Source organism: Watersipora subatra, chromosome 6 (genome assembly GCF_963576615.1).
Source record: "Watersipora subatra chromosome 6, tzWatSuba1.1, whole genome shotgun sequence".
Lineage (NCBI taxonomy): Eukaryota > Metazoa > Bryozoa > Gymnolaemata > Cheilostomatida > Watersiporidae > Watersipora > Watersipora subatra.
In genome coordinates, this window is record NC_088713.1 from 60796973 (window position 1) to 60820680 (window position 23708).

The 23708-nt window shown below is 36.1% G+C and overlaps 1 protein-coding gene across 10 annotated transcripts in view; it reads left to right on the forward strand.

Annotated features, from left to right (window-relative positions):
* The window catches only part of LOC137397925 (F-actin-monooxygenase mical1-like), a 79502-nt gene that overhangs the window by 15762 nt on the left and 40032 nt on the right, over positions 1–23708 (forward strand). For all 10 annotated transcript variants that reach the window (XR_010978931.1, XM_068084005.1, XM_068083997.1 and 7 more), the window contains exons 6-18: positions 680–815; positions 1405–1571; positions 2870–3009; positions 3097–3217; positions 6158–6290; positions 8818–9007; positions 11046–11241; positions 11354–11519; positions 11988–12107; positions 14176–14277; positions 17896–17958; positions 19271–19464; positions 20244–20370. Coding sequence is in view for 9 of the 10 variants with exons in the window: in XM_068084005.1 (XP_067940106.1) it covers positions 680–815; positions 1405–1571; positions 2870–3009; positions 3097–3217; positions 6158–6290; positions 8818–9007; positions 11046–11241; positions 11354–11519; positions 11988–12107; positions 14176–14277; positions 17896–17958; positions 19271–19464; positions 20244–20370 (1855 nt within the window). In the remaining variant the exon portion in view is untranslated. The remainder of the gene's footprint in view (positions 1–679; positions 816–1404; positions 1572–2869; positions 3010–3096; positions 3218–6157; positions 6291–8817; positions 9008–11045; positions 11242–11353; positions 11520–11987; positions 12108–14175; positions 14278–17895; positions 17959–19270; positions 19465–20243; positions 20371–23708) is intronic.

Here is a 23708-nt window from a genome sequence, read left to right on the forward strand (position 1 = left end):
TTTAGCCATCATTTATTATTTAATGCCAGTCGTTCTCTGAAAATGTTAGCAGCATATTGGTAGCTTATCATATTGCTGCCTTTCCTGGTGTGAGCTCATTTGTTTGTAGATATGTTGATGTAGAAATGTTAGGCTCTCAAAAGACACGCAACAGTTGAACTAGCATCTTTTACAATCAGTGTGAGGATTAGAGTAATAGTTTAATACTTAGACAATACAGTAATATATATAATTCATAACAATAACATAATAATACAATATAATAATGCCTTAAATTCTGGCGTATAAATCAAAAGTTTGACATCAAATTCAAAGCTTAAAAATCCATCCTCGACTTATACAGTGGTCAAACTTTTCATGAAACGAATTCTAGTAACTTTCAACTTTGAAAAATCGCAAATGATACACTTAAATGATTATATACGTTATATATATATATATACACATATATATATATATAACGTATATATAGCGTCATATATAAGAAGTTATATATATGTAAGATATATATACAGTGTCTTATATATATAAGACGTGTATATATATATATATAATATATATATATAATTATTATATATCTATATATACAACATACAAATTAGTAGAGAATTGTGATTTTAGTTCTCAATTTTTTACTGACATTTAAGTAGACTGTATTTCACACAACTGTATGTTATAGATTTACACCAATACGAGCTATGATGATTTATTGGAGCCGTCTCCACCCAGCGCTGACCCGGAACAGAAAGGATGGAGGGCTAAAGTTTCTCCTCCTGATCATCCAGTCTCATGTTATGAGTTTGATGTTTTGATAGGTACATACATGCTATGTGTATATATATATGTTTATGAGTATGTGTCTATGTGTATATGCCTATGGGTATATGCCTATATGTTTGTCTATAAGTATATATCTATGGGTATATGTCTATGTTTATACATGTATGTCTGTGTATATGTTTATGGGTATATGTCTATTATATGTGTGTCTATGTGGATATGTCTATGTGTATATGTCTTTGTATGTTTTTGTGTGTAGGCTATGTCTATGTGCATATGTCTATGTGTGTATGTATATGTGTACATGCCTGCATGTCTATGTGTATATATCTATATGTATACGTGTATGTGTATATATGCGCCTATGAAAACATAAAAACAGTCCAATTGTTTTTTTATATGAAGTGTAGTGTAGTCAGAAATTAGTATCTGTATTACTATCTAATTAGTATTCATGTGTCAAGGGAAGCAAATCTGTGATTAGTTTTGGCACAAGTGCAAGCATGAGTAAGTTGCTACTGAAATGACAACTACCGGATTGCAGCCTTGAGATGAACTCAAGTAGAGCTTATCTTGCATTTTTATCGACTAAACTACCACCGTAAGGCTATGTTGCTTATTCAGGGGCGGATGGAAAGAGGAATACACTTCAGGGGTTCTCGAGGAAGGAATTTAGGGGGAAGCTGGCCATTGCTATCACTGCTAATTTCATCAATCATCAGACAACGGAGGAGCAGAGGGTCGAGGAAATCTCTGGGGTCGCCTTTATATTCAATCAAAAGTTCTTTAAGGTATTTGATTGGTTTATGGCTGACATGGTCCAATGCTATTGACCTAAAATATATATACACATACCTACCTTTTATATCAGTAATGCTTTTTTGAATCCATCCAACACTGCTAGGGCTGCACTGATACTGTAATTGGTTTTTTTAAGATGCTTCATCTAGAGCTAAATATCTTGCATTCTGTAGGTTGAGAAATGTGTATGGAATATGATATGTGTATGGTATGAATATGGTATGTGTATGGTATGAATATGAAATGTGTATGGTATGAATATGGTATGTGTATGGTATGAATATGGTATGTATATGGTATGAATATGAAATGTGTATGGTATGAGTATGAAATGTGTATGGTAAAGGCCATTCTCAACTATTGCTGTCTCCGTTTCATTCTATGCCTATAATTCTGCCATAAAACTGGCTTTGTCAAATTCTCTAACTTATAAAATTCTAATAATGACGCTCGTCACTAATAGAACCTTGTGTTATATTGTGTTTTTGTAAACAGAACTTACCATAAAACATCTTATTGAACGCCAGGGTGCTCTACTTTTCCACCTTTCTCTCAGGGTGGCGGTCAAATGGAGGTGGCATTCAAATAGAGGTAAATTTAAGGTAATATTGATGTCAATGAGAGCATACTCTGTATGCACCAGTGGGAAATAAAAATATATAATAAATGTGGATATGAATATATTTAAAATAACAAAATTGAAGAAATTTCAGTTCTTATGCATCTATTTTTTAATAAATGTATCTCTGTGTAACTATATATTTAGAGTACTTATAGTTACTATTTTGCTGTGTTCAGTGACCTTAACATCAGCATTTAACATTGTTGGGTCTTTTGATCGACTGGTAGATTCGTACTGTTTCTATTCTGATAGTTATAAACATGTCTCATCACAACTGATCCATTTTATTAATTATTACGCTTTTCATCGGTGTAATCTTGCTTTCAATCTGATTAGCTCTCGGGTTTACATTCTACTGGTTTGTCTTCGAATATTCACAAATTTTGCAGTTAATGTTATAGTTATTCAATTTTTTTTCAACTCTTGCTTTCTTTTATAGTAGCTTCAATTGCAAGTGAACACAACTCCACGGCGTCATACACTATGCTTACCCCATTTAGGAACTCATAAGAGAGTGTAACTTTTAAACAAAATTTAATATCACGACTGCTAGCACTTTTCCTATGGAGAGTAAGACGACTCAGAACTTTAATAACTTTTCACTGTTTGTGGAGTTGTTTTCTCTTTGGACATATTTTATATTAGCAATAAAACATGTTGTTGCAGGACCTAACTGCTCAAACTGGCATAGACTTAGAGAATATCGTTTATTACAAAGATGCTACTCACTACTTTGTTATGACTGCGAAGAAACATTCCCTACTTGAGAAAGGAGTTCTGCTGCAAGATCATAGAGATACAATCAAGTATGTTTTCTGTTGCTTTTTATTTGCTAACTTTGGCCCTTGATTTCAGAATTGATAGTTATGTTCTCCTACTGCTCATTTATGTAGACTTCTCTCCCGGGATAATGTCAACCAGGAGGCGCTGCAAAACTACGCTCGAGAGGCTGCTGATGTCTCAACCAATCACAAGCTTCCTAACCTCCAGTTCGCTCACAACCAGTTTGGACAGGTCAGTAAATAAGCATGTTGGCCTTTGCTATTCAAGTAATGCTGTAGGTTACAGGAATGGGTGACCTACAGCATTACAGCAGTCTTCGTGATGCAAAATTTCAAAAATCTTTGAAAAAGTGCAAAAATTAGCCAACATGCTTAACATCAGTAACGCATTGTTTGATCTCGATTGGTTCATAGATAATGTCTATTCTGTTTGCTCTTCTACACTCATTATTTTTGCTGTAAAAGCTAGAGTTTTCTGTCATGGAGCTTTAATTTACAGTTTTTTGGAATCGAAAAAAAGTTCTGCACTAGAATCAATGCATTTGCCAAACAAAAGGAATGTTCAATATTTATGTAGTTTAGTGAAACCAATGATATACAGCCCCCACAAGGATAGGCGACGGCATCATGTGGGCGGGGCTTAAGGATTGAGCTCTGTTGGGATGAACCCGAACACGGCACCGAACAAACAAATATGCTGAATAAAGCCCCTTGTAAATTTACAAATAATATGAACAATTATAGTGGTTATTTTACTGATCTGTTGGTTTCATTTTGTTGTCAAATAAAGTGGCCATTCACAAGCATTCACGATATTAATAGTCGCAATCTTAAAATATCCCAAATTCGGTTTTATGTTTAGATTTTGAGTATGAAAACTAGACTCCACAGCTTTGCCTGTTGTCCCATCTTATTGACCAGGTAAAGCAATGTGGCAACGATAAAAAACTTTGTCATTTTATATTAGGGGTAGCAAAATATTAATCAAAAACTAGGAAAGAAACGGTGTTGTTCGGGTGATTTTGGGTAAATTATTTTTAACTTTAAGCATATACTACGACACCTACCAATTTCAAAATTAGTAAAAGTAGATAATTTGAAATGTTTTATGTTCCATGGATCCATTTTTTTAGTTAGGTATCACCCCTACATTGTAGAAATTCAAGGTTTGCTATTGTGAACCGCGGGGTCTGCTGACTGAATGAGCTAAAGACACGATAACAGCGAGTTGTGTTTTCCAATGCCTATCAAGGCAATGCGACCGCCCCACGAGAATTGTGTTAGCTCCGAAACCTAGGCTAGTACAATCCTAACAGAGCACGATCATTAAACCCCGCCCATATGATAGCCATCGCCTATCCTTGGGGGGGGGGGGCTGTATATCATTGGTGAAACCGGCTACACAAGAAAAATGCTATCATTTTTTCAACTTGACCAGGAAGGACTTTCACTAGCAAAAATATTATTAGGTCCCTGTTTACAAAAACATACCTTTTTGGGTGAACTTTCTGACCTTTCAGAGCATATATGGCTAACAAAGTTAGCTAACAAATCAAAACGGCGTAGCTAAGCTTATTGTCAGTATGCAGGCAAATCGTAGGACTATGTTATATTAGTACATAGTAAAGAGTATTGACCAATAAAATATATGCCGTGATACCGATGTCTTGTGGAAATGTGTGCAGCGGGCAACATTGACTACACTGACATCTTCTCTTCAGTGGGCATCAAATGATAAATTGGTTTACTCGGGCTATCACTGTCTGTGATAGATTTTTGTCTGTACAGTAATAATCATAGATATAGAAATAGTAATAATACGTAAAGGTACACGGAAAGGATGTATTCGTGAGGGAAGTCTTTGATTCAAGTCGTTTTGCTTATTGAAAACAGAGAATCGAGTCAATTTATTTATAATGACAGAAAAGACGAGATTCAATTCAATTTTACTGGTAGGATGCTCCGAGTCAATACAATTATACAGTAAGTAAAATATATCAGAGACTCAATTCATTTGTGAGTTGAGCCTTAAGGCCTGCTCCAGCAAGCATGTTAATTCAATTGCCCATTTTTGATTTGTACCAAATTATATATGAACAAATGAGTTTACATATGAATTTACATGCGAGTTTACATATGAGTTTACATGTGAATTTACATGTGGGTTTACATGTGAATTTACATGTGGGTTTACATGTGAGTTTACATGTGAGTTTACATGTGAATTTACATGTGAGTTTACATGTGAATTTACATGTGGGTTTACATGTGAGTTTACATGTGAGTTTACATGTGAGTTTACATGTGGGTTTACATGTGAGTTTACATGTGGGTTTACATGTGAGTTTACATGTGAGTTTACATGAGTTTACATATGAGTTAACATGTGAATTTACATGTGGGTTTACATGTGAATTTACATGTGGGTTTACATGTGAGTTTACATGTGAATTTACATGTGAGTTTACATGTGAATTTACATGTGGGTTTACATGTGAGTTTACATGTGAGTTTACATGTGAGTTTACATGTGGGTTTACATGTGAGTTTACATGTGGGTTTACATGTGAGTTTACATGTGAGTTTACATGAGTTTACATATGAGTTTACATGTGAATTTACATGTGGGTTTACATGTTAGTTTACATGTAGGTTTACATGTGAGTTTACATGTGAGTTTACATGAGTTTACATATGAGTTTACATGTGAATTTACATGTGGGTTTACATGTGAGTTTACATGTGGGTTTACATGTGAGTTTACATGTGGGTTTACATGTGAGTTCACATGTGGGTGTACATGTGAGTTTACATGTGAGTTTACATGTGAGTTTACATGTAAGTTTACATGAGTTGATGACAAGTTTGTGGCTATCGCAAAAAAATTACTTTAAAATTCTGTGTTGTTTAATATAAATACTTGAATTAATCTGTGCAAGAGCAGGTTAATTCAAGTATCCACTCCAATGACGTGTGTAGCTGTTAAAAATTCAGTTCTGTAGATGCTGGATCTGAGGCTCTATATTTGCTGGAACTGAGGCCACTATAACGAAATAGGCAATCCAATCCACCTGTAGACCAATTGAATAAAGTATTTGAAATTAATGCTTTCAAAAATCCTTGACCTTTCTTATAAAGATAATTCGTTCTTCATAGCCTTACCTTCTTGCAGCCTGATATTGCCATGTTTGACTTCACGTCACTCTTCGCTGCTGACTACTCAAGTCGAGCTATGGAGCGATACGGCAGGAAGTTGCTCGTCACCATAGTGGGCGACTCTCTACTGGAACCCTTCTGGCCAACAGGTATGTATCAATAGGCGAGTCACTGAGTGGATAGTAGTAGTGGGCTGTATACTCCAACATAAAGATTGACTTGCAACAAAATTCACATTACAGTTATTTGATATGAAAAGATTCACCATGTTTTACTCTGTTGTGTTGTAGGTGCAAAATATGTGGGAATGTGATTACAAGCTCTTAAAAGCTCAAAAACGAACAGTTAATCGCAGCCACACGAGACCGCCGTAGTTTGGATTCTCTTTCCAAAACGGCTCAAATGTGACGTAGCTGTGGTAGATGGTTTCTGTTTACACTTTCATGCAACCTTATTCGTCGAAATATTTTCACAAATATACTCCACGCATTCAATAAAACCATGTCTATTGTTCTTACGCGTCTATTTTATCGTCATTGTAATGCTGTCACTTTTAGCACTGATATCTTATAACTTACCATAGACATTTGTTAAACTTTTTAACCTTAGCTCGAAGGAGTACATATCATTGTCTGATAATCATGACAAGCCTGTTGGTCACCTGTGATACTCGAAAAGTGCTGCAGAAATTATTTGCGAAGTATTGGGTCACATGATCAGATTACGACTTGACGATTAGTTCAAGCCGAAACAAAACTGTAAAGTAGCGAGCATCTATATTTGATACGGGGTCTTCGGTAAAACCCGAAGTGTTTGTCATAAACTAGTGCTACGATAAGTTTTATATTGAGCTTTTTATGGGCCTTTCAATTCACGTGAGAACATCATGTGACAAGACAATAACCAAACTATCATGACTACGTCAGAGAAATAAAAAGATTCCAATCTACGGCAGCTTTTCATTTTTGCACTTTCAAGAGCTTGTAATCACATTTCCACATATTTGGCACCTACAACACAACAGAGTAAGACATGGTGAATCTGTTGGTACCAAATAACTGTAATGAGAATTTTGTTGCAAGTCAACCTTTAACCTATTTCACTATGTAGAGCTGTGGTTATAGGAAACCTCAGCCTTATAACTATGTTAAAATATATATGTTAAGTTCAGTCGAAGGGAGGTATAATCAAAACAGAAAAATTGTTATTATTAGGAACTAGTAAATCTCTACAAGACCAAATTTCATAAATGAATGAGATAAAAAGTTCCTGTCTTGTATCACATATCAGAGTGTGTTTCTAAAAAAAGCATTTATTTATTCGATTTGCTATTTTGCTTCCTGTTCCTGATATAGATACCATTAGTAAATGTGCAATAATATATTATACTAACATATTGTAATAACATATATATACGTTTTAGACACATTAGTAAATGTTCAATAATATATTATACTAACATTTTGTAATAACATATTCGTTTTAGACACATTAGTAAATATGCAATAATATACTATACTAGCATATTGTAATAACATATACATTATACGTTTTAGACACAGTAAATGTGCAATAGTATATTATACTAACATATTGTAATAACATATACGTTTTAGACGCATTAGTAAATGTTCAATAATATATTATACTAACATTTTGTAATAACATATAAGTTTTAGACACATTAGTAAATGTGCAATAATATACTATACTAACATATTGTAATAACATATACATTATACGTTTTAGACGCATTAGCAAATGTGCATTAATATATTATACTAACATATTGTAATAACATATATACGTTTTAGACACATTAGTAAATGTGCAATAATATATTATACTAACATATTGTAAGAACATATATACATTTTAAACACATTAGTAAATGTGCAATAATATAATGTATTAACATATTGTAATAACGTATACGTTTTAGACACATTAGTAAATGTGCAATAATAAATTAATAATAATACTATATATTAATGGATTATACTATAATATATTAAAATAATAATATATTGTCATATAACATAACAAAGTAACACTTTTTTGATGTTAAAAATTAAAATCTCTCTAAACACTAATCATCATAGTGATAGATCAGGGCACTTGTAGAATAGTGTTGCATTAACTTGGGAGTTTTGTCCTCTTGTATTCATGTACTTTTGTAATCACTTACCAATTTGAAAAGCATTGTAGAGATGTTTGTTAGCTATTCTTTAGATAGTTGATTTTACTTTGGCACTATGTAATCAATTAACGTATATTGTAATATAAAACGGAGGAAAATTTATGAAAATTTTCATTACCAAGATTTATTCCCTCTCTGCTGCATGTATGGCACTTTATTCCAAACCAGAATTATCCTGGAACTGTATATTCTGTGACCATCTTGGCACAGAAGCAATTGCTGCTGGATGCTGTTCCTAACACCAATAATGGTCCTTCTGTGATTCAAACCACTGACCTACTGATCATAATAAATAATGACAGACCAGAGATGCTGACCAATAAATAATGGATTCTTTAGGCTTAAAGCAGCAAGTAGCAGTTTGCTACCTAGGTATTAGCTAGCCTGAGAGTTTAGAATATTAAATTTGCTCAGGTTTCAGCGAAGCCATTTGATGGGACTGTAAGGTATTTCACGCTTCATCTAATGTCCTTTAGGCAGTGGCTGCGCTCGTGGTTTTTTGGCCTGTTTGGACTCCGCATGGGCTGTCAAGTCATGGGCCTCGGGAGCTGTCAGTCCACTGCAGGTGCTTGCGGAAAGGGAAAGTGTGTATATGCTTCTTTCTCAAACTACGGCAGAGTCACTCTCCAAGAGTTTTAATTCCTATACAATTAATCCCATCACCAGGTAATTTTCCTTTATATTTCTCTCTAGTGGGGTATGTTTATACACTGAATACAGTCATACCTTGACATACCAGCTTAATGCATTCCGGGACCGAGCTCGTACGTCAATTCTTTTGTATTTCAAAGCGATATTTTAAATAAAATAAAATCCATAAAATAAATCCAATTTAATTCATTCCCATCTTTTGAAAAAGCCACCTAAAAACAGAATATTACAATGGAAAAATGTGTTTTTAATAATATATTGTTTTAATTTACCACCTACGCTCATAAAGTAACATAATCTAGTGATTATTATCTGCAATAAAATATAACATTATCATGTACAGGACTGTATGGAGCTCTTACCTTCTAGACATAGTAGCTGCTAACAGCAGTGTGCGAGAGACTTGATAGCAGCATGTTTGGTACAGGACTGTATGGAGGTCTTACCTTCTAGACATGGTAGCTGCTAACAGCAGTGTGCGAGAGACTTGATAGCAACACATTCGGTACAGGACTGTATGGAGGTCTTACCTTCTAGACATGGTAGCTGCTAACAGCAGTGTGCGAGAGACTTGATAGCAACACATTCGGTACAGGACTGTATGGAGGTCTTACCTTCTAGACATGGTAGCTGCTAACAGCAGTGTGCGAGAGACTTGATAGCAACACATTCGGTACAGGACTGTATGGAGCTCTTACCTTCTAGACATGGTAGCTGCTAACAGCAGTGTGCGAGAGACTTGATAGCAGCACATTCGGTACAGGACTGTATGGAGGTCTTACCTTCTAGACATGGTAGCTGCTAACAGCAGTGTGCGAGAGACTTGATAGCAACACATTCGGTACAGGACTGTATGGAGGTCTTACCTTCTAGACATGGTAGCCGCTAACAGCAGTGTGCGAGAGACTTGATAGCAACACATTCGGTACAGGACTGTATGGAGGTCTTACCTTCTAGACATGGTAGCTGCTAACAGCAGTGTGCGAGAGACTTGATAGCAGCACATTCGGTACAGGACTGTATGGAGGTCTTACCTTCTAGACATGGTAGCTGCTAACAGCAGTGTGCGAGAGACTTGATAGCAACACATTCGGTACAGGACTGTATGGAGGTCTTACCTTCTAGACATGGTAGCTGCTAACAGCAGTGTGCGAGAGACTTGATAGCAACACATTCGGTACAGGACTGTATGGAGGTCTTACCTTCTAGACATGGTAGCTGCTAACAGCAGTGTGCGAGAGACTTGATAGCAGCACATTCGGTACAGGACTGTATGGAGGTCTTACCTTCTAGACATGGTAGCTGCTAACAGCAGTGTGCGAGAGACTTGATAGCAACACATTCGGTACAGGACTGTATGGAGGTCTTACCTTCTAGACATGGTAGCTGCTAACAGCAGTGTGGGAGAGACTTGATAGCAACACATTCGGTACAGGACTGTATGGAGCTCTTACCTTCTAGACATGGTAGCTGCTAACAGCAGTGTGCGAGAGACTTGATAGCAACACATTCGCTAGACTTTTACGAAGCTGCACAACATAAACTTTAAATTAAACTTAAATAAGTTTTAATCTTACGTTACATTAAACTTAATTTTAAGTTGGGCTTTTTTTGCCTGAATTTCCCCTTCGTTTTTAGCCGGCCTTTTAGAAACATTTTTAAACTGATCTGATGAAATATATTGAGCAATGCTGTTCTTGAAAGACCGAACGATGTGATGTTCGTAGGAGATTTGTTGCAGTGTTTCTCTCACACTCGGCCGGCTAGCCCTTGCATCAAGAACTGTTTCATACGCTCGTATCTCAAATTTGTCTAGTATCTCCAAAAACTTGCTCAAAATTTGGCTTGTTGAAATTTCACTTTGGAAATATTGTTGGGACATTCGTATGCTCGAGGCTGGGACATTCGTATGCTCAAGGTATGATTGTATTAGCCAATCAACATCACCGTTATGTTATCCAATTGTGGCATCTGTCTGCAGACATATGTTCAGTGCAAAGTGCAAGCATACCTACTAACATACTGGCATGTAAAGACAGTCTTTATCTTGCAGGTACAAGCACTGCAACACGCAGGCACTCAAGTGCATACAGGTTAGGCAATTGTATGATACGACTGAAACTATCAATTTAAATGATTTGGAGCCTGTTGAAATACCCGCCAAGCGCGCGAGAACTTATGATATTATGGCGGATCAAAATCGTCTGCTGCGCTGGTGTAACAAGAAATTTCTACTTCTTCCAAGTGAGGTGAGATATCGCTGGCTACTAATTTATGTCTGATAAGTGTAATGATTGTATCAGCTTTCATAGGCTATATATGAGGAATTACTAATTAAGAAATTGAAAATGTCCTTTACAGGTTCGTTGTGAGGTGCATGATTTGACGAGCAGTTGGAAGGACGGTCGACTTTTCTCTCTACTTATTCATCTTTACGCTCCTGATAAACTTCCTGTTGACAATCTTGAAGATCTCAGTGTCCTCAATCGACTCACCAATGCATTCAATGTTGCCGAGTTTAACTGGGGTTAGTATTGATTCGCTTGTTCTCTTTTACCACTTCTTCCTTTTTCAAATCTACGAGTTGTCCTCTCTCTCTAGTGAGCATGTTGGGATAATTCCTACTACTAAGGTTTTATATGATTACTTGTTGTTTATGTAAGAAGCTGTTAAAAATGGGCAGAGGTGCTGACGCCTAGTATTCAAATTGAAGGGTCTTAGGGTTTGCTCTGCTTGCGTAGTTGTCTTTTCACCGTGGTAGTGGTGAGAAGACAACTACGTGTCTCCACTACAGTCTTTCTCATGTAGTGGTCATCTCTACCTTTTTTGCAAGTTTTCTTTTCTGTGTAGTTGCCTTCTCACCATTTCGCACTGATATTCGGCCCATGTAGTTTTCTTATCATTTCGTGCAGGTATTCTATCCTGTGCAGTTGTCTTCTCACCCTTTTACACATGTACTCTGCTCATGTAGTTGTCTTTTTACCTTTTCATGTAGGCATTCTGCCCATGCTCACACCGGAAGAGATTATGTCTAGTGAGGAGCCAGACAAGCTTTTCATGGTTTCTTACATTACGCAGTTCTACACAGCCCTCAGGGACAAGAGGCCACTTGGCGGTGAGCGTCACTTTGCCAGCGATAACAGGTGTCTCTGGACATCTACTGATATCAATATTACTCGCTATAGATTTCATGAATACGGAATGTATGTAATACCGAAATGTCCAAATTCTGCGTTGCTGTTTGCTAAAGTTTTTCTTCTGGACTGAACTAAATGCAATGGTCATCCACGAAATCGTCTTTTTTAAAAGCCTTTTGCGTACTCTATCAATGTCGGTTGCGATTTTAATGAGTTCTGGCACTTATCAGTGAACCTGTCAAACTCATCACCTTTTTTTGATCAATCGTACAATCCACTGTATTTAGTAGTTCTTTAAAAAAGTATAGTAGATTTGGAGTTGCGTGCTACTATCTCATTAATTTCCTTTTTGTTTTACTTAGGTCTGTGTATGAATTGTTTACTGAATGTGAACGTGAATTGTCAACATTTTACTCCTCAGACAATTTGGAAAATTCAATATACTAATATAATACATTTGTTTTATATATTTATAATCCCACGACCAAACACGAGCGAAAGCGATTGGTTTTGGAGATTTATGATAAATGCACATGTGCACACAACTCCCAAAAAATTATCCGTTAACGGCCGTCACCAAACCCTTGTAAAAAAATCCTATCAACAAATTTAACTATTTTTCAGTAAAGTCATTTAAGTATAATAATGATACAAAACACATATAAACCTATTTAAATATGTTACCAAGCCTTTGAAAGGTTACCGCAAATTCCTAAAACTAACCCATCTGATCGGATTATACATAAATAGACAGGTTTATTTGGCCGAAAATCGTTATTAGAACTTGCTAAGCCTCACTTTTATCAGAGCTACGACCGGAAATTAAAACGCCGAGCGACAGAGAATAAAACGATTAAGTCGTGCACATTTCACGAAAAAAATAATGTGCAGATTTCACCAGTCTATAGCATTGTCGAATTGCTGAAGGTTTCTGTAATTAAGTTAGGAGTACTGAAATCGTTTCATTTTGGCCGATTTAAAGGTAACTGACATTTTATACAATTTTGAGTACTTTGGTATTCTAACTGATGTCCAACGTAGTGTAAGTAAAGAAAATGACGATAATATCTTTTCTAACGGTTCTTATGAGATTATTACAATAACTAATTATAAGTTTGGATGACTACAGAACAATGACTACGTAGTACAGAATTTCTAAAAATCTATTTAAATATCACAACTTCGTGATATTGTTAGCTATGACGTTTTGAAATGTAAACAAAATTGTGCATTGGTTTTATATTATTACTATGTTAATAATATTGGTTATTCTAATAATATCAGTGCATTTTACTTCTAATATTAGCCAATATTGCATTTCTCCTATTGCTGGGGAGAGATATAAACATATAATCTTTTCCTTTCATTATTGCTATTTGTTGTATATAATAACACCCACACCCAGTACATTACAGCTACCATTGCAGTTATCCTATTGCACTGCAGTGCCATTTGACTGCTAATATTGCATTTCTCAACCATCAGTACCCTTTCTTTTTTTTACCAATATCACTTTGGTTGTGGGCTGTATGACAGTGGAATTTCTAGTATAAATATATGATATAATTTAATATAGTATAATTATAATATAATTTATATATAGTTTATATTGACTTAGTAAATTAAATATTATGATTGCAGCAATTATGAAAAAGTGTTGTTCTTTTGCATAAAATGTATCCTCACCAGCGTAAAGAAGTTTTAGGATTCTTTTTCATACAATTGAGGTTGGAGCTGAATCAAGTGTCGTTACTATCATATACCGTCTTCGTTCAACCGCAACAGGCGCTTCCAGTCAATCACTCATGTACTAGTGCGAGCCTATTTGTTAATATAGCATGCTTTATAACTGGTTATTTTCAGGTATTTTTGATTCTGTCTTTTATAAACGCCTTTTGAAAACTTGATTTTATTTGAAAATTCATCCTACATCATCTTTATTCTCTAAGGTTCTTACATAAAAGTTTGGTAAGTTGTCTCCTCTTTGTATACGGTAGCTTCGTCTTAACATTACATATTGTTGTGCACCATGATTAATGCTTGTAGCTGCACCTGAATTCCTTGCATCACCTGGTGGAAAGGTCAAGCATTCAGTGAGTCCCTCCGCTGCTAAGATCTCAACCTTGAAGAGACTAGGCAAAATAATAGGTATTTCTTATATATTCTGTAATAATGCATGGTTTGGTAACCGTAGCAATAAAGTATGATAAACCTTACTTAAATAGCAACAAACAATGTGTCTGGCAGGGATTAGGAATCCTAGACTAGGTTCCTTAAAAACGATGCCACCTATAACCTCAGTGCCTTCTAACTCTGCACTTGATTGGTTGTTAAATTATTGGTCCTGTTTAAGTACCTCGTGATGCTGTTCCCCAAGATATAGCTGTCAATGTAGCATGATAAAGTTTTATAATATTTACAATAATGGAGTCCGCAGCCAACAGCTAGCGTGGCACTTGGTAGCATGTGAGCCAAAGTAAGGTAGGTTTGCTTCTGACTCTCTGATTGGTACTGTTTACTGTAGGTACTACTGTACTGTGGGTACTGCTGGTACTGTGGGTATTACCAGTACCATATGTACTACCGGCACTGTAGGTATTACTGGTACTGTAGGTACTACCGGTATTGTAGGTACTATCAATACTGTGGGTACTACCGATGCTTTGGGCACTGATGGTACTGTGGGTATTACCGGTACCATATGTACTACTGGTACTGTAGGTACTATCAGTACTGTAGATACTACTGGTGCTGTAGGTACTACCGGTTCTGGGTCCTACCGGTGCTGTAGGTACCACCGGTTTGGTGGTTACTACTGGTACTATTGGTACGACTGGTATTGTAGGTACTATCAGTTCTGAGAGTACTACTGGTACTGAGGTACTCTCAATACCGGTATTGTGAGTGTTGTCGATACTGTCTAATACCTGTGCTTCAGGTACTAATTAAACCTTGTCTCTCATGGTGCCGGTTACATATTCTATTATCGTTTGAGAGATCATTTTTGTGCTTTCCATTGCCAGAAGATGAGGAGGAAGAGGAAGGTATGCGCAAAATGCTCAGCTTACCGTTAATGTTGATTAGCATGTTTCCACTTGTCTATCAGAATTTCCAGATCGGACAGACAGGAAAATATTACCAATGTGTTGAACACGGGTTGGTTGGTGGTCTTGCAGTTTACAGTAACAAGATTTATCATTCATAATCTTCACTCGCTTCACCAGCGCTCTTCACCCAGTGTACAAGTTTCGTTTTGATTGCCTTTGATTCACACACCGATCAGTGTTTGGGTTCTGCAATAGGATGTGTGCAGTGTACAGTTCAGGGTGACTGTGGAAGCTTGCTTTAAGAACTAAGGCTACACACACATTTGCTACAGCATCTAATAATATTTATACACTCACCTTTGCGAATATGATACAGGTTTTTAACAAAATTAATGTCTTTGATGTTACCAGAGTAAGAGTAGTTTTTTGCAATAAAGTTTGTTCTAGTTGCACTGTCAATTGCATCGCTTAAACTCAAGTTTGCTCTTCAGCTATGGCTGTTTAGCTGCCTCGTTTGTCATACTACTAGATACACATTAACAATGGCTTAACCTGCTGACAGTTGTCAGTAGTAGACTGTTAGCAAGCTTTAAAAATTTTTCAAGTGCATGAATTGTTCTTTCTGGACATTTTGTTGCGTTTACTTAATGTCTAGCTGCCACTCCAAGGGAATCTGACTGTCACTCGGACTGCAAGTAAGTCCAGACTGAGTGTTTTTACGGTGCCAGAAAACACATCAATTTAGCTCTTAGAAAACCTCCACCAATCAGAGCTTGGTATTCATTAGTCTAAGTCTTTTGCACAGTGTAGCGACTTACCATCTCTCTCGGTCTTGGTTGCTGACAAGGGATTAAAACTCTCTGACTTTGGCAGCCTATTGTTTAGCACTAAATAGGCTGAGCCTCCTATGAGTCACACACAAGTTAAACAGACTTATTAGCACCATAATGCATTATGTTAGAAGTAAACTAGAAGTCAATGCTCACTTCATTTGGAATCAGTTTTCTCAGTCTAACATTACCAAGCTGTTGTGACACTCTAAAAACAATGCAAAGGACAAGAAAAGACTAGCAAAGACATAAGTATAGACACAAGAAGTAAGTAAAATAGAATAAAAGACAAACATGCAAGATTGCTAGGAACAAAGGCTATAATGTGAAAGTAATGGGCTATGTAATTATAAAGGGATGGCAACAGAAATGAAACTGAAAATGGATAAAATGAGGTACTATGCAACTCGCATGTCACAGAGTTAAAGGTCAGCTGACACCATAAAGACCAGACATAATAACAGAGTAGAACTTTGCCAGCAACAGAACTTTGCATTGGGTAACCAAAAAAGTCTGAACGTTAGTGCATCCACAGTAGATAAAAACTAATAATAGTTATGAAAGAAAGTGAAAAATTGTAATCGTAATGATAGATCTTAAAATGAAGCTCACTAAAATGCATGGTCTCTTCAAAAGTTTGACAATGTTATTGAATGTCCTGATCAATTTTAATTTAAATAAATAAACACCATGAGTTGAAATATAAAGCCACTGTCATGGGGCAACTGAATTAAAGTATCTAAATTGTGTGCATGTTGGGTTCGCTAAGTGGTCCAATCAAATGTGAGCTTTCATTTTTTAAGCCCAAGTGGTCCAATCAAATGTGAACTTTAATTCTCCCTGACTAAAGTACAGGGAGCGGACTGAAGCCCCTCGGTTGCAAACTTTCAGGCTGTTGGTTTAGTTGTTGTCTATGCTTCCTTAAGTCTTGCGATTAAAGATGATGAGAGGACAATAACCCAAAATAGAAAGTTAACCAGTATTCATGTCAGTACGAAAATGAAAGGGAGTTGAGAGTCTAGGAATGTATACTAGCCTTGACTAACCAAGAGATGTCTCAGTATCATGTATACTAAGTTTCTATAGAGCTACAGTGTAGCGACACTTCCATATATGGTGCTGCAACGATGACATGGAAATAGATGTGTCGCTCTCATTCTGTCGTGATTCAGTGTTGTTGTTTGGAAGCGAAACAACCGTGCCATGCGTCATCTTTGTGTCATGCAAACGGCCTTGAAAACCAACGGCGTCACACTTGTTCATGCGCGTATGCCTTGCTTTCCTATTACTTCATGCAGAATTGTTGATGTTGGAACGCGCTAACCTGTCTGCTTTTGCGTGAAACTAAAAATGGCAGCAGGGTATTTTGTTGTATCACAGATTGTTGCAGTAGTAACAAAAGCTGTTGATTAATAAGTATCATGTTCATAACAAATAAAACCACAGGAAGTAGCAGCTTTTTCTTCTTAGTTATTTAATCCTTTACCTCATTAAGATCCAACCTTGACATAAGGTTGTATGTCAAGGTTGTATGACATAAGGCGTCGCACAACCATGGCTCTACTATAGTGCTGTATGGAAACATGATCATAGAAATGTGAAGCTGAGATGATATTGCTGCACTGGATATATATTTTCTTTTTTTGGGCAGTCCACCATTTTCATTGCTCTTTATCTGAGTTCATCTAGTCTAAACTGAGATCAAAACCGGGTGATGCAATGTAGTTGTTGTCATTAAACTTTTCGACTCTCTTTTCATTTTCATTAGTCTGTTATCTTTAACATTGACCTCTACAACCCTCACCCAGCCCTACGGCGCTGATCATAGTGTATGAAGTTTGTTTATCATGTCGCTCAGTTGTCGTAAGATTGAACACTGTGTTTAACAGGCTCTGGTGGTAAGGGTACACGAAGGAGAAGACCTTCATCTAGCCAGAAGTCCCCGAGAGCAGGTCAGTGCAGCATATACTCATACCTCGTTTCACAATTTAACAAACTTTTTGACATACAAATACTTCTTTTGACGTACAAATAAATTAATTTATGACGTCTGAACTTCTTTAAAAGATAGCCATGCTGTAAATTTAAGTAAAAAGTATGATGGATATTATAAATAAGATGTGAAAATTGTCCGAGGATTTATAAATCAAGTTGATTTAAGCTATATCTTGTGTGAAAATATGTTATGTTTCGCATCACTAACTTTGCTGTTAAACTTATATACTGCGAAGCTCACTTTTCCATGTCTATATGGTAACAATAGAAACCCATTATACTCATTGTTACTTTATTAATTTAGGATTTTAAATTTACGTTGTATGTAATTACTTGAAATATTTTTCATTGATTTAGAGCTGAGGGATAAATAAAACAAGATACAATGTATTCTGACGAAAATATTCGCTGAAACTCATGTCAGTTTTGACAAATGAACATATGACACAAACATTGAAAGCGTGTTGAATATAGCGTGCAGTATGTTGAATATAGTGTGTAGTTTGTTGAATATGGTGTGTAGTTTGTTGAATATAGTGTGTAGTATTTTGAATATAATGTATAGTATGTTGAATATAGTGTGCAGTATGTGGAATATAGTGTGTACTATGTTGAATATAGTATGTTGAATATGGTGTGCAGTATGTTGACTATAGTGTGCAGTATGTTGAATATAATGTGCAGTATGTTGAATATAGTATGTTGAATATAGTGTGCAGTATGTTGACTATAGTGTGCAGTATGTTGAATATAGTGTGTAGTATGTTGAATATAGTGTGTAGTATGTTTAATATAGTATGTTGAATATAGTGTGTAGTATGTTGAATATAGTATGTTGAATATAGTGTGTAGTATGTTGAATATAGTGTGTAGTATGTTTAATATAGTATGTTGAATATAGTGTGTAGTATGTTGAATATAGTATGTTGAATATAGTGTGTAGTATGTTGAATATAGTGTGTAGTATGTTGAGTATAGTGTGTTGAATATAGTATGTTGAATATAGTGTGCAGTATGTTGAATATAGTGTGTAATATGTTGAATATAGTATGTTGATTCTAGTGTGCAGTATGTTGAATATAGTATGTAGTTTTTGAGTATAGTTTGTAGTATGTTGAATTTTGACTGTATGTTCACATCTAGGATGTATAGTTTTTACAATATAGGGTTCTTAGCCTGCGCCCTTGAGTATTTAATGCGTGTGACCTTGAACGCTTAGTTTGTGATCTGGAGTACTTAGAGAAGCTCACCTCATATTACTGTTGTCAGCTACAGGACCCAAGTCTCCTCACAACCTACACTCACCTACAGCATCCAACAGGAAGCCCTCACACCCCAAAGTCTCTAAACATGCACCCACCTCACCAGAGCATGCCTCCGCTGTGTCCAAGCAAGGCAAGCTTGACTCTGGTACTTTTGATATGTTCATCAATCCTGCCAAACATAAGAATGAATCCAGAAAGGTCAGTCTGTCTGATCTTAGAGCTCACAACTTCACATTAGTAGAGTTGTTTTTACATAAGGTAGAATTGAGGGCAGGTCATGTTCTGGTAAATAGTAAAATGAATAACCAGATGAGGCCTGGTGACGAGCAAGCAACTTCTTATTTGTTCCTCATCCATTTTAATCTCTTCCCTTAATGTTAGAAGCCAACTTGTAACAATAAGTGCTACAAAATTTTAAATAATTTTTTCAATTGAATAATAATATAATAATAATGCTTCATGATAATTTAAGTGGTAAACGAATCATTGTTTAGGTACAAGTCAATAGTCAATCAAAGGTCAATCGATAGGTCGGAATGTGAGTACCGCTTACATTCATCTAATGTTAGTGAAGGCCTGATTACACACACACCAATGAAATACTAGCTACACACACTGTGGATATTCGTTGCCACTATATGTACTGTGGAAATACATGTGTGGATACCAGTGTGGATATTTTCTGTCACTACAAACACTGATAAAATGCATGGCGACGCACAGCATGGGTCTTTGATGTCGCTACACACGCCGATGCTAGTAAAGGAGGCATTGCGTTGACAAAGAGATCGATCAAGAAAAGTTGGCCAGAACGATGTGAGATCCATGACATTCTCGCTTTATTGAAGTATTATCAGCGTGTGAATTATAGATGATCAGCAGTTTGTAATAGCAATGATGCTCGTATGATAATTTGTATTGCTACAATGTTGTGCTTGTTTCATTCTTTATTATAATAGCAAACTTTGGTTGTTCAGGAGCAGCGGGCTCCAGGGACGGATGCTGTGAAAACTCGAATGAAGGAGATAAGAGATGCCTTTAGTTTGAAGAACAAAAGACAAAAGGTGGCTGAGCCTCCTCCAAAAAAGAAGACAGCTCTCAGAGGTACCTTGTGAAACCTACATAACCTGTTCCTTACAGTACCTTGCTATAAATGTCAGCTCTTATGTGCTTCTAAGTACCTTGCCATAGATGTCATCTTTCGGTCACTTGTAATGCTTTGTCATAGATGTCAGCTTTCATTTACTTCGTGTAGTACCTTGCTATAGACGTCATCTTTCAGTCATTTGTAGTGCCTTGTCATAGATGTCAGCTTTCAGTCACTTGTAGTGCCTTGTCATAGATGCCAGCTTTCATTTACTTCGTGTAGTACCTTCTCATAGGTGTCAGCTTTCATTTACTTCTTATAGTACCTTGCCATAGATGTCATCTTTCAGTCGTTTGTAGTACCTTGTTATAGATGTCAGCTTTCATTTACTTCATGTAGCACCTTGTCAACATTTCTTCACTTTTTGTGGTACCTTAAGCATTGAAGTATACTGTAGCGGGAGTGAAGTACCAGACCTGTAGTTCAATGCTAGACTTTGTGCGGATATTTATAATATATAAGAGTTTACTCTTTTTTGTCTGATTAGCCAATCAAGAGTAGGTTAATCATTTTCTTCCATCGGCAAGCTCTATATTGGTAGTTAGAGTGTAATAATACTAGTTATACACTCAGTTATCTCCTTATGCTCACAGATTCTTGGATAAATGGTAAATATTTACTCTCACGCATAGATAACTCAGTGGTTACATTGATCAGACAACTCCTGCGATGTATAGCTGTAGTTAGTACTGACTCGTCTCAGTAAAGTATGTGACTCATCGCAACTGTCAATATCAAGAACCCTATTTGAGTTATCTATGCTCAGATGATTTTGCTTCCTTACTTCAAAGATCTACCTATTCTAACTCTATGCCTCTTTACTGTTTTTTCATGTTTGGAGTTGTCATCTATTTTATGGTAGGATTTGGAAAACCTTACTGTACTGACACCCCATCATTTCTTGTTTTTCCAAAATTATGAGCAACATGAGTTTGTTAGTTATGTGTGGTTGGTAAACAACATGGAGAGGGTGACATACTGGTTACATTGTGACATGTAGTTTCACCCTTTGTTACATGGTTTAACCGTTGAAGTGTAGTCTGGTCCAAACTTCATGTTTGTAAGCAATGATCTCTTCTAATATCTGCTTCAGGAAAGACTGTAGATTCAGCTATATTTACTTCTAGAATAAAATAGAGAAGCTTCGAAGTTAAAAATTCAAATAAATTTGAATTTATGTTTGATTTAGTTTGTCTTTTTATCGTCTTATAACAGCGACAGAAGATACCTAATCAGTGATGTAACAGCAGGAATGGTATCAGTTTAATTGCACCGTTTTCTGACCATGAGTTGAATGAACAATCCGTTTCCTGTTAACACCTGAATAGTTCTTAGTGTTATTTTAGCTTGTAAAATTTGAGGAAAAACTTTTGCCCATCTTTGTACATTGTTCTAGTTTGTAGCTGAGCTCTCATGAGATAATAGAATGAAGACTTTGAGGCTTCTCTAAATGAGCCGCGCATAGATTTATCCTGAAGTATTGTTGTTTTTAACCCTTATGATCGTCATCCAAGTGACCTTCTTAAACTCCAGTAATTTAACTTCATGTGGCTGTCGGTTGTATATGGGTGCTACGGGTGAAGTTGATTATGAGAACCCATAACTCTTTAACTCTGCGTTAGTCTGTCGTTATACAGTTGTTTTAACATGTTATGAATTTATACTGTTAACCTGTTATGAAGTTATACAGCTGTGTTAACCTGTTATGAAGTTATACAGCTGTGTTAACCTGTTAAGAAGTTATACAGCTGTGTTAGCCTGCTATGAAGTTATACAGCTGTGTTAGCCTGTTAAGAAGTTATACAGTTGTGTTAACCTACTATGAAGTTCTACAGTTGTGTTGACCTGTATATCCTCAAGTAACTTCTTAAAAAAACTTTCCTACATCAAAGAATAATGTACTTGAAATATTTTTGTTTGCTCTGTTCAAAACCAAAGCAACAGGGTATATGTCTTCCTAGTTTTCTCGAGATATGTGTACGAGTGATTGTAGTTTTTTGAAACCTGTGACAGTGTAATTGATACAATTGCTAATTACTTAAAGAATAACAAAAGTGTGTCTATATTATTCATCCATTGCATCCATTGCTTTATAACCTTATTTAAATGTATCTATTTTATGTATCGTATTTTATGTATCTACTAAAGACCAGTATATGTAATACTTGTTTCTTGTCTCTACTGAAGCCCAAACTATCAGTACTTCCTTCTTATATATAACTGGGTTTAAAGCGTCGTATGTTCGCATTGGCTATTGACTTCTCATGGTAAGTTTTTTATCATGCCATCTTTATCTTTTGAGTTCACTTGAAGTTTGAACTCTGTAGTTTACTCTGCAGTTGAATATGTGCTAAAAGTGTTAACGATGGCTTCAGATTGATCGATTTCAGTGTTAGATAGGCTTCATGAGGTTTTACTTGATATCACATGATATTGGCTATTGGTTATTGATACAGTATTGAGGAATATCTCAAAAATACTTAACAGTAGTGTCACTACATTAACTAGCCATGAGCCTAGAGCAGTTTGAATTAGTACATTAGGTAGAGAAAAAATAGAAATTTGGCACTAAATTATGTTCTAGTTATCTGGCTAAATATGCCTTTGTAGATGAAATATAATTAAACACATTGAATTAATACATAAATACAATAAGTTTTAATTTGCTCTGACGATCAAGGGTAATAGCATTGCTATATCAAACATGCATGTAATGTATCTTTGCTATATACTATGGAGAGTTTAGTGCAGACTAGAGGAAGGCTTAGTGTTGCACGGTTATTAAAAAATAGTTTATAAACAGTGACAGGTAATGTAGTTGCCTGCCACTTGCCATTAGCCTGGCACATTGCCAATGACTAATTTGAGTACACGACTATCCGTATTGCTAAACTTGCTAACAAGAGCCGTGAGAGTATGCTTTAGTGACGTTGCCTAACGCAGAGTGTTATGTGTATTTTAACTCACATAACAGCTCATAGCGCCTACTGAAATCATTGCATCTCGCGTAGCTTGATTGGTAAGGTTATGTGTGGTCCGTAAAATATGTTTGTGTCCACAGAAGAATAGGTGGTCATAAAATATGTTTGTATCAGAATAGTGGGTGGTCAATAAAACATGTTTGTGTTCACAGAAGATTGGATGGCCTGTAACATATGTTTGTGTTCCAGAACAGTTGGTTACCAGTAAAATATGTTTGTCTCCTTAGAAGAGTGGGTGATCGTTAAAATACTGTGTCACCCACTACTCTGTGGACCTGGTTTGTGTTCACAGAGTAGTGAGCGACCAATAAAGT